The following is a 12,971-nucleotide window of genomic DNA, read 5'->3' on the forward strand; positions in this document are numbered from 1 at the left end:
CTACCTCTGGTATTAGCATGATTTATTTAGGAAGGAATTTTATGAAATAGAAGCTCTTAGTATTATTCTGTACTTTAAGTAAATCCTACCCTCACCTGTATCATTAGACAGGTATCAATGGCTGCATACTTTTGAATGCACTTTAACATGGAGTAGACAATGTGTAGTCAAACAATGAAATTGCTTGGAATTGGTGATATCCATTTCATTCCTCGTTGAGAACATGTTATATTATCATCTTACCAAGTCTTCTCAGTATAAAAACTTCCACCTTAAATTCTAACTGTGCATGAACACATTTCAACTTGCTTTATTTTTTTCTCTGCTAAGCTGTGACACACTGCACTTGGCTCAGCTCGCTGAACATCTGGAAACCAAATGTTATAAAGAATAAAAACGAGTGAGTACAGCAAATAATTTCTATAGACTGTGCCAGAAGAGAAGTGAACATGATGCTGTTGCTGGTTGGGTTATTCTTGCAGTTGGTGACTACAGCTTGGGGACAATATGACTACTACTATTCACAGCATGACTACTCACCAGATGACCAATGGGCCAATCAATTTAGACAAGGGTTTAATTTCCAGTGTCCACATGGACAGGTAGTAGTTGCAATACGGAGCACATTCAGCAAAAAGGAAGGGTCCGACAGACAGTGGAACTACGGATGCATGCCTACACCTTATGATCTTGGTGAGCCTACAGAATGTTGGTGGGAAGAGATTAATAGGGCTGGAATGGAATGGTAAGATATCAAAATTATTTCTTAGACTTAATTTACTATGTGGCTAAACTGAGGTTTGATTTGACAAACCACAAGAAAAAAAATACAAAGTTATAACATTAAGTTTAATATTTAAATTATAATGTGTTTTTGTTTTTGACTCCAAACTGTGCAGGAGTATTTGATAAACTATATCTTACTTCATAAGAAATAAAGTTACCCAATATTAAATTCATACATCACATAAAGCACATTTTCTGCATGTTCAAAAATGTTGCGGCTTGTTTTAAAACCTTGATTATGCAATGCTTAAGGGATTGAATTCCTTAGTAATTACATCTTTATAATTATATCGTAGATACGTTTTATTGATCATGCAATTATAATTAACCACTCCAGAGAAGGGCTGGAACCTTCCTGCAAAGGGGGCATATAAAACCAAGTGACCTCTGGCTAACACACACTCACTCTAAAACACACATACATACACGCTCCCTGCACGACACATCATTCATTCACATACTGAACTGGACAGACACACACATCACCTGTGCCTGTGTTCAAGGCTGCTTACACCTGATTCAAGCTTCCACACTACTGCCTTGGGCTGCTCCTGTTTAAAGACTTGGGACCAGCCTGGAAAGAAAATTGCCCCCCCCTGTCCCCAGGCTAGCCGGCCCCTGGATGAGTCCAAACTTTAGGGTGTGATCTGTAATTCATCTGGCCTACGTTCATGCTAATTCTTTAAATAGTTTTTAAATTCTGATGCAAATGAAACGCAGCAAATTTGAAGACAGGCAGTTCTAGCAGTGTCCAAGGGGGCACTTTTACAGGGCCCCTTTTTTAACTTTTTTTTTGCAGGAAACTGATTGACCAGCACACAGCCCCAGTCACACAAGAAATAATAAGGGACAATAGGCAATTGTGCTCTACTTTGCTTTATATAAAGGGTTCCTAAGTGAAACCCACACATATATGCGCATCTACACTGAGCATGCACTAGGCAAGCATTTTGTTCTCAGTGTCTACTCCATGCCCTCATGAGCAGTTTTACATTTTGGTGCAAGTACGGATGGAAGATCTTTAAACTATGTAACTATCTAACAGCACCTGCATATAGTATAGTCTCCTTCAATTGCAACAGCCACACACAATGTCATAATGCAGCTCTAATCAATGTGAGAGACACAAAAGCCCCTGCTTAATGTGGGCAATTCACACACAGACCAGACAGGAACATACAGTCAATCCTGATGTCCAGTGATGTATTTGGTTTGGGATTGATTAAGACTTACCTCCATGGGCCAATGTCCTCTCTGCTGAGCACCTCAGTGCCATACAAAGGGTACTATATAGTGATGTCCGGATCATGAACGAATCGTTCATTTGATCCGGTTCTTTTTAGTGATCCGGATGAGTCGGTTCACTAGACTGAACGATTCGTTTGTAGCGGTTCAGTCTGTGAATCATGCAGCTGTAACCTGATCCTAGAGCTGTGAGTCATCTGCAGAGCACTCTGGGGTCAGGTTACAGCTCATTAATTCACACAGGAACGATGACTCATAGAGTCGTTCAAAGAGTCGAATGATCCGAAGAGTCGAATGAACCGAAGAGTCGAATGAACCGAAGAGTCGAATGATCCGAAGAGTCGAATGATTCGAATCTTACAGGGATCCGGATCTTACAAGGATCCGAATCTTACAGAGATTCGAATCATTCAGAGAATATCACTGATACCATACTTTTATAAATAAATACATTAATAATGTTCACACTGCCCCCAGGATTTAGATTCCCCTGAGTTTGCCCCCCTTTACCTATAACTGCACCTACAGTTAACTTTATTAAATTAATGAAATTAACCCTCAGTCATCAGCATAAAATTAACCCTTATGAAGGCAGAGAGTCGTTCAAAGATCCGGATCTTACAATGATCCGGATCTTACAATGATCCGGATCTTACAGTGATCCGGATCACTGTAAGATTCGGATCCCTGTAAGATCCGAATCTTTGAACGACTCTCTGCCTTCATTGACATCACTGGAGGCAGGGGGGAGGATTCATAATGAAAGGGGCGGGGCCAATCGTTAGTGTGTCTGCACGGAGTTACTGGAAAACAGTAACTCCGTGCAGACACACTGAGTGATCCGAAGATCCGGATCATGAATCGGATCATTTCAGTGAACGAATCGAAATGATCCGATTCACTTTAATGATCCGAACTTCCCATCACTAGTACTATAGAGCCAGTGCTGAGTAAATGTGCTGTTTACAACAAAGTTTTATGGCACAGCGGCGCGCCCCTTCCTAACTCCTGAACGAGTCTCTTGAAGTACTTTGATGGGACAAAATTTGTTGAGTTGTTCGTTGCTTTTGAACGTCAGACATTTGCCCGCACTCTGTAACTTAAAGGCGCACCCTCAAAGTCCATTGAGTTTGATTGAGCCGGTTAAGGAGATCTCCCTTGTAATTAGCCCAATGAGCAGTGGCAGATGGGGGTGATTGCCCCCCCCAGATCCCCTGAATCACTGTTTGCACCCTGAATTCTTTTGGATTTTTAAAAGGTACTATGGCGCCTGTGCCAAGTATTTGTGAGGATTACAAGAGAGATCTGTGATTTGCTTTGGTTTTGTGGCTGCATCCATCTTATACATCTGCAGCTGCTGTTGGACTGCATCTAACTAACTAGGGACAGTTGGAAACTATGTATAATATTGAGATATTGGCAAGCATAAGTGGCCAGAAGGATAGAAGTCTAGATGGAAATCAACCACCTGGCAATTATTAGAATAAAAGTGCAAAAAAACATATTCTCACAGTGTCAGCCTTTCTGAGATCTTCCCTCTGATACAATATTAATTTGAGATCTCATAGATACAAAAACAACAGAAAAGAACCAACCAGTCTATTTAGTCTGCTCATTTTCCAATGTAAGTAAAAAGCTCAGACTGTTTACTATAAGCATTCTTGAACTCTAAGCGCACTGTAAATGAATGCTATATGTATACTTATTTAAACAGCAAGTCAGAAAGTATCCTCAAGAAATCATGTCATGGAGAACTTAGTTTACAGTTTGCCATAGTCAAAGCATATATACGTTCATACAAACTGGCACCAGTATGAATCAGAAACCTGTAACACAGGCTTGTAAACTAGAAACAAAAAACCATGACTGGCTGCACTTAAAGATCTCAACCGTGAGATTCTTTGGCACTATATGCATTATTAGCGAACAAAGGTTCTCTTATTTTCCAGTCTTAAGGGAAACAATTGCAGTGCTGAACGATATTGTCACTTATCATTTTAAAAAAACAGCCTTGTCTAAACAATTATTATTATTATGGCCCTCTACCAAACTTGCCCAGTCCCTCCAGCGTCCCAGGCCCGGGCTGGCCATCTAGTGCACCTGGCAAATGCTATACTATACTATCTTGATCTGTCAGCAGATGCCAATTGACGTAAATGTGGCTGCTGGCTGGATACGCTTTGCCACATGTTTTGTTTTTATACTTAACCAGTGTGAATGGGACCAAATGGCACCCGAGGCAGTAATGCTCTCTGGTGCCCCTGTCCTTGTTGGGAATTATGTAATGGTGCAGTGTTCTGATCTTCCGGCGGCTTCCAGGTTGTGAAGACCAGCTTCACAAGTACGAAATGATTACTGGTAGGGGAGTACTTTGATGCAACATAATAGTTAAGTTAGTTTCATAGTCCGTGCTCTATAAAAAAAAATGGTGGGAGTTCCCCTTTAAATATATATATAAATTAAGTGGATAACAAATGTAGAACATGCTTTTGAAAAGGCCCAGATGCAAACATAATATATTATTAAACAGTTGACCTTAAACTAATAAACGTATAATGCATCATTTTGGATGTTATAAACGGTATTATAATCAGATAAACCCAAAAACTGTGCAATATCATTTCCAACTGATAAAATGGCAAGTGATGTAATTCTTTAATAGATCAATGAGTGAATGGGTCTCTTCACTAAAAGGTTGAGTGGCCGGTCAAGTTAATGGGTCAGCTCTACTAATCAGACTTCAATCACATGCCCTTGCATACTAACAACTCACAGATTCACTAACCAGATTCACCATTAAGGTGACATGGGTTAAAGATAAAAAGAGAACTTATTCAAGTAGGCACATTCTTATATATGCACTAGTGGCCCTTACTGTAAGACGCCTATATTGTGTTTCCATTGACTTCTACAGGAGTAAATAAGAATGCTTCTGTACAAGCAGTGATTCTTCAAGCAAGTGCCATTGCTGAAATGAGATTATATCCATGAAAAGCTTCATTGAACAGAAAATGCGTGCAAGCAGAATTTAAAAGACATCATTTGCACAAATTATAGTGGTGGACACCTGCTTGAGACAAATAAAATAAATACATATGAACAAGGATCATTCACCGAGTTGTTGTACATATATAAACCTACACACCCATAAACATAAAACATAAAATGCAATACTTATTACAATAAATTCCAGTAACTGAATGCATTTCCCACAGACTACATTTCTGTAGAGCCAACGAGAAATACCATTTTATCATGCAAGATGTACACCCGCAGCACATATATGAGTTTCAGTTACTACTTCTGTGCTGCAAAATGTAAAAGCGCACCTTCCGTATTCTGATGGTGCACAATCCACACAGAAAATCATGTGCATACATCTAAGCACCAAAATATCTACTAGGAAAAATAAAATGGCCGCCTTATTGGGCAACACGAGGCCTGTTACTCTGCAGCAATTTGACATTATTTGACATTGAGATTATGCTGGCGTGGTCAGATTCACAACTGCCAACACACACACCCTGATAGTAGAGTGTAGAAATCAATTTAATCCTTTCTCTGGCACACAATACTTAAATGTAACTTTCTTAAATGAATGCCTCCTTTTATTGGTATCTATCTCTTTCTCTGACTGGTTTGATCTTCTACTCTGCTTGTCGACTTCATGTGGCACGTTGACAGCTCTGGCTGAAACACACTTGCACCACCTTAGTTATACAGTGAGCTTTTGCTTTGCCTGTTTTACATAGATTTATTATGTCTTTTATGACTGTAAAACAATGTTATATACTCATACCCAGCAAACATTCTGAGCCTCTTCAAAAAAGAGAGGCATCAAGGGAGGAAATTTGTATGAGGCTTAGAGTATTCTTTGTGTTTCATTTTGCATTAGCTTGGCTTAGTAGGTGGTCCTCTATAGCATTCTTCCTAAAAACGATAATAACAAATTGCATTTCTGGATATTTTCAAACAACACCACATTTATGAAACTTTGACAATCCAATGAAGAATATTTTCTAGGCTCAGGAGGTGGTGGAGGGAAGAAGCACAGTTCACACACTTGCACAGGTTGATGGTGGCCGCGGTATGTGTAGCATCTGATCAGCACCACTTTGATTCACCTCAGGTAGATAAACTGAATCATTTGGCCAGGGGAAACATTAAATGTAAGTAAACGCTTGCTCCATTAGAGACATGTATGCATACACATTAAATCCTAAGGTGTTGTCTACCACCTGTGACCTGATAGTATGTCAGCAGTAGCAATTAGTATATTTTCATGACCATGGTTGACAATGGTGAGAGGAAGTTGTGCATGTGCTGGAGATTTTTAGCCTGAGGAGATGACCAGTGGTCCTGTCAGTGCCGATTCTGGAACACAAGGACCGGCAACAGGTTTTGCAGGTATATTTTAAAATTGTGTAATACAGCTCTCTATCCTTCTCTACTTTTTCACTTCTTTCTTCCACCTGTGTTCTTATTACCCTTCATTTTGCTCTCCTCTTCCCTCCTTTCTCTGTTCTTCTTTTTCTCTCTCTCCTTTAAGCATTTCTTGTGCTCTTCTGTCCTTTAAATCTTAGGTATATAGGACATGCACCAGCACCATCACATATTTTTTTTCAAGATATGTACATGTTATTCTATTAATGGCATTAATGTGCATTTTGGCTACACAATACAAAGGCCATTTTAAGATTTATATTTCACAGCAGTATTGCTCATTGTCCAAATTTCCATAACATTATTAGTAACTGTGGCCAATAACAGCATAATCTTCAAGTGTTTAGCTGTTAGAGTGAGAGGAAAAACATTTTAATTGAACCAAATGGCTTTTTTGAGTGGTTCTCTAACCACACTGTCATTGCCAAACAACGTCAGTAGCACAGACTTCATCAAGAGGTATCATTCCGATGCGGGCCAGTTCTTTCCTTCTTTTCTAAGCTTGTGTTTTGCTACTTACAACACCTGGTTTTCAAAAAGTTCTGGAAGCCTAGTCTTTCTTCCAATGCACAGCTGGATCATTTTTTGTTTGCGGATTGTTCTGCCTCAGCTAGCTTGTCTTGAATGTGTCCCTTTAGCATTGCTTATGTGTCTTACCTATTTCACACCAGCTACTCTTAGCTCTGCCCTTTGTCTTATTTTATGCTTTTTTTATAGGGTTTTGTCCTTCATCAATTTTTTAGAGGCCAAGGGTTTAGCCCCAGGTTCAACAAGAACGATTCTATCACAATGCTTTGAGGTTAGGAATTACTACTTATTAGAGGTAGACAGCAATGCAAACAAGGTTAGAGCTAGAATAATTTTAACTGAGAAATTTAGCAGACGTTCCCCACAAATACACTGCAAAAAATTCAAATTGTCCAAACTTTGGTAAGTGGGATGTATTGATTTTCCTACAGAATGGATACACAGATAGGTATGCAGTCTATAACTGTATATATGCAGGAAAGTCTGGATTAATTAAGGCTTTTATCTAATTTTTTCTTTTTTTACTTGTCAGATGATAGAAAACATTTCCCAATGACTTAACCATGAAAATAATGTAATTGCATATAATTTTACATCCAAAAGAAATGATGATTTAATTAATATGGCGTTTTCGATTCCTTGGAATAAGTGTGTTTTGAATTGAAAGCATACCAAATAATTTTGTTTGTGGAAGAGCATTTCCAAGAAAACATCACTAATGCCTAGGTAAATTTTTTGTGGTGCTCATTTTGATAAAGGAAACAACCGGAATGCTTGGAAGTTGCTCCTCCAAATAAACAGATGTTTCATTTTATTTTTTCTTCAGAATGGTTAATCACAAACACACAAACTTTTAAGATACTTTTTCTCAGATAATATGGCAACAACCTATCAGTGTCTACATTTCTGCCACGTAACTATTAAGTGGTCCTTGGCAAAAGTTGTCGATGATGCAATTTTTTACTTGATTGAAGGGACACTCTAGCTTATCTTATCCATCTAAATGCATATGAGTGTCCCTTTTAAATTAACATTTTGTGTTCCCTTGAAATTGTGTCACAGTTCCAATCCAAGATCTTTCCTGCTAGTTATTGCAGCCAAGTCAACCAAAACTGGCACACAAATCAGATAATAGAAGGGGATATATTCTCTGCATCTCTTGATATACTAAATTAATAGATCTTTGGAATATTACTGTTCTTAATTAAAATTTACCATGTTAACGATACTAAATTGCTGAAAGTTTTCCTAGAAATCTAGAAATTGTCTCACTGAATTGCCGGATGTTTCTACTACTATATTTAATTACTAAAGGGTTAAACTGAGCAGAGAAGGTGACTGTGTAACCCTGAGAATCTGGCCATTATCTCAGAGGCCCCAAGATACATCGAACAACCTAGACTCCCCAAGGATGCATATTTTCATCAGTTCTACCCGTCAATGTTTTTATATAAGGTTTCATTTTTTTATATAAAAGAAAAGTGATTATTCTATAAACGTCTATGATGAAATACCACTGCTGAAGTACAAACAGAAGAGAAATATATATTTAATTGACTAAAAACAGTGAGAGAAAGAACAGAAACCAGTCTTGTCTGATAAAGAATGTAAAGTAACTAATCTTGTATGAATGTTCACATTTTCCGGGAACTATTAGTATAATTCACACAAGTTTACGAATCCAAATCTGATTTCATTTCACAATTCAAAGCCAGTGACTTGTTCAGGAATACAGAGATATCGATAATACAAGTTAAATACAGTTTGTGAATATAAAAACCAAAAACTGTCTGCGCTTCTTACCCTAATAAAGTTGGCAACAAATATATAAACATAATATAAATGAGAAGTTTTGGTTGTATGAATTGGCCAAAGCATAATTAAGCTCACCCGCCACGTCAAGGCACACTCTCAATAGGGTGAGAACCTACGCTCACCTCCTACATAGTGGGCACACAAAGCAGTTTATACTGCTACCAAAACCTTATTAATGTGTTGGGGGAGGTGCAATTAAACCTCCTCCCCATTAACCCCTGGACAGCAAGCTGCAACCAGACTGATGAGGAGCCAACAACCTCAAATATGTGCAAACAGGGAAAAGAAAAAATTTTGGTGCGCTAAGCTAGTCTCAGGCTCAAATAATACAAATGTGTAATACGAGGCCTACCAAACAGTGTGAGCATGCTGCAAAAACAGTGTATTGGCTGTACAATGTATACAAAAAACAAAAACTGTCTTGGGGTGATAAAGCTGGCCCTGATCACGACTTGTTCATCTGTTTAAAGTTAGTTGCCCGCAGCATTCATTTGATATGCGATTTGCATAGTATTACTCTCCTCCCCTGCCCTGTGCATGTAGCTTGAGGATTTCTCACCCAGAGTGAGTTTCATTATTCTTTATAAGTGAGGTTTATTGCACCTCAGTTTAATTTTTTTTTTTTTTAGATTTTTCATTCTGTATCAACCATTTATTTTTTATATATTCACTTTTAAGTAATCCCACCCATAACATAGCTATACATAGCTGTGTAACTTGTCCCTAATTATTTACACACCTATTATTTATTTAATTGTAAATGTATTTAAATGTTGACTCTAGATCAGACAAACACCTAGGGCGAAATGCGTTAAGCATGTCGGCTCTGTGTCTTTCTTGGTTATGCATGTAAAATAAAGAAGACTACTGTATTTGCTCGATTATAAGACGAGGTTTTTTTTCAGAGCAAATGCTCTGAAAAATACCCCTCGTCTTATAATCGGAGTCGTCTTATAATCAGACCTCAAATAGGTCTGACTATGAGACGACTAAGATCCAGATCCCCCGCAGGTGCAGGGGAGCTGGATCCTCCTGTCTCGAACCCCCCCGCTCCCCTTGCCCCCCTCTTACCGGTACCTCTGAGTCCCCGGTGTGTAGCTGGGGCAGCGTGTAGATGTCTACGCGATTCGCGTAGACAACTTCCGCTGCAGCTGGAAGGAGGTGTGGCTAGCAGCGGGGGTTGTCTGCGTCCATCGCGCAGACCTTCCCCGGCTGTCAGAGATCAGAGTTCCCCGCAACTCTGATCTCTGACAGTCGAGGAAGGTCTGCGCGATGGACGCAGACAACCCCCGCTGCTAGCCACGCCTCCTTCTGGCTGCAGCGTAAGCGCGTGGGATCTTCACGCTGCCCCGGCTACATGACAGGGAAGTCAGAAGCACCGGTAAGTTTGGGGGGGGGGGCAGGGGAGTGTTAAATGGGGGGCATAAGGCATTTCTGGAGGCAGAGTGCTCTGTGAAATGCCTTTTAACCCCCTTAATGCCACTCTGCCTCCAGAAATGCCTTTTTAACCCTCTATACGCCACTCTGCCTCCTGAATGCCTTAAACCTCCCTATATGCCACTCTTCCCCATAATATGCCTTTTAACCCTCTAAAGATCAACTTTAATGACTTATATATGCAGAAATCCAGATAATTCCAAAGCGTTTGCATACTTTTTCCTGTAACTGTATGTAGTATTTTTGTTTGTACATGTGGAAAAAATAATGGCAAGCGAGATACCTTATTATACATAATGAGTGATGGTGAAATCCCCAGATATACTCCTAGAAAGTACTACAAAGGCCACAAGTCTACAATGGCTGACCAGGGGCATAATTGTGATTCTTCAAGATCATGAATGCGCAGATATTAAAAGGTGAAACACACAGCATATGTAGTGGTGGGGTAAAGGTGATGGAAAACCCTTCCACTTAAAGGTACGGGGTAGAAGCCCAGAGACTTGCAATTCCCACAGTTTTTCTATATCTACTTTATAGGGCTTTTCCATGACCTTTCCCCACTGCAACTTTTGTTGTGTGTGCTTCACTTATTGCTCTAAGCCTCAAGGAATAAGCCGGCATCCAACCTGATGCTGATGAGTCCCGTTAAAGACCATGGTCTAGTGGTTGCAGATAATGCCTCCGCTATCCACATGGCAAACGGACAACATCACTTGTGAACAACCAGCCCCATCTAGTGGAATGGTGAGGCTGTACACTAAAGGTGTACATCCCTATTTTGTATTTAAAAGTATTTTTTTTCTATTGGCTCCCGATGTGTACAATTTATGCCTCGATAAGCCTTATTTAAGTCTTTAAGGATTAATAACACACACAGTACAGGCTCTGTCACTGTTAATGGTTCAACTTGTATGTACCTGTATGTAAATTAAAGGAACATATTTCTTTAAAAATGACAAAATTGATCCTTGAATATAATTTTCTTTTCAGTGTCAAGTCTATAAACTGTTGCAGTTAATGGATATTGTAAAAAATATTGCTTGTTGGAGGGTTTTTTTTGGTGATACTTCTACAATATTTTCATTTGCTGTTTTAGGTATCAAACATGTTCAAACAATGGGCTGGTCGCAGGCTTTCAAAGTCAGTACTTTGAGGCAGTTCTGGATCGAGAATGGCAATTTTACTGCTGTCGTTACAGCCGAAGATGCTCCTATGGTTGTTGGTAAGTTACTAAAGGATTACTTAAGGATTATTTACTAAACCAGGACATTCAGCTTAGGTTACATTAAATATATATTTTTTTATTGAATAAATCGCATGGAAAATACATAATCTATTGGTACTAATCAGTGTCCGCTTAAGACCCGTTTAGGCCCTCAGAGGTAACAAAAAAATAAATTGAATAAATATGCTCTCACCTTGAGACCCTGCTTACAACCTCCTCACCTCTATTGTGGTGGTGCCATGGTGCCAGTAAATTAATTTTACCCTGAGGCATCTGTCTAGTGTCCATAATGGATAATTCGGGGTAGATCCATTGAAAGAGTGGTTGGTAGTATTCAGTATTTTTTCTTCTGTTGAAATGTGATTCCTTTTTTTTTTTTTTTTTTTTATTACATTGGAGTGCAGGATGGCTATGGCATACATTGATGACATTTTATTTCATCACAGGCTGACGCAAGATTATCCTTCTCATTATGGAAAAGAAGTGGATATGGTTCTTTACTCGTATGGATATTACATCAGAGGAGCGACTACTACATTCTCTGGAGTGGAAAGGTTAGTGTATATTATCTATTTCTACAGCATCAGATTAATGTTATGTAATATTTATATAATTTATACAGCGCCAATAATGTATGCAGCGCTTGTTTTACAGTGCATATATTCAAAGGGTATGAACAAGACTAGAATTGACAAACTTAGACAATCATTTTACAACTTCTTATACAATGTAACCGCACAAGCTGAAATTTTATTACAGAAATCAGTTTGCTAATGAGATAAAATGGCAACATACACGATCGCTTTGCTAGTATATAATAATTTCTTTCAACCTTCATATTTAGCTACTATTCGGTTCTTGTTCTAGGAAAAGTTCATATTTTTCATTTCCCATGCAAAATTTTAGTAGCGAAATACACTAAAGAAACAGATACAGAAAGAATGTATCAGAATACACATTATATATATATATAAAATGTATATGCACTAAGTGACCTTGAATGAATAAAAACATTAATTCCTGGATACTTTTTTTCCCCCCATTTAAAGGGATCGCCAGTGGAAGTATATAGTATGCAGAATGACAGACTTCAACTGTGAATTTGAAAACTTCTAGAAATTTGTCCTTCCTAAAAATGCTTCAAAAAGGAAAAAAAAATCTATTTCTGCTTTTTCTATGCTACATCTGTTTAAAATGTAAAATCTTTTAATGTTTGAGAACATATGCACAAGGGTAGTTAAAGGGCCATTACACCTTTTGTTTTAGATTTTAACATTTAAGCAGACCTCATTTGTAATTAAAACAGCATCAAGTAAGTAAAGAGCTTTTTTTTTTTTTGCTTAAACTCTTGAGAATAGTTGTACAAACATAAGGTTTGTGTAATAGTTTTATTAAAAGTTCAAACAAAAGTTTAATGGCATATATATAACAGTGTTAGGTTTAGTATATTGATGTTTGCTAGGAAATACTATATAATGCTCACTTTGTT

General features: G+C 38.4%; 1 protein-coding gene across 1 annotated transcript; it reads left to right on the forward strand.

Annotated features, from left to right (window-relative positions):
* The first annotated feature begins 449 nt into the window (after positions 1 to 449).
* On the forward strand, positions 450 to 12,598 carry LOC149298300 (dermatopontin-like). Its single transcript, XM_089487587.1, has 4 exons — positions 450 to 745; positions 11,354 to 11,479; positions 11,929 to 12,036; positions 12,532 to 12,598. The coding sequence occupies exons 1-4, from the start codon at positions 450 to 452 to the stop codon at positions 12,596 to 12,598; spliced, it is 597 nt and encodes a 198-aa protein (XP_089343713.1).
* Positions 12,599 to 12,971: the final 373 nt, after the last annotated feature.

The sequence above is a fragment of the Sceloporus occidentalis genome, unplaced genomic scaffold, assembly GCF_023333645.1.
Source record: "Sceloporus occidentalis isolate IW3139 unplaced genomic scaffold, rSceOcc1.0.p SCAF_33, whole genome shotgun sequence".
NCBI lineage: Eukaryota > Metazoa > Chordata > Lepidosauria > Squamata > Phrynosomatidae > Sceloporus > Sceloporus occidentalis.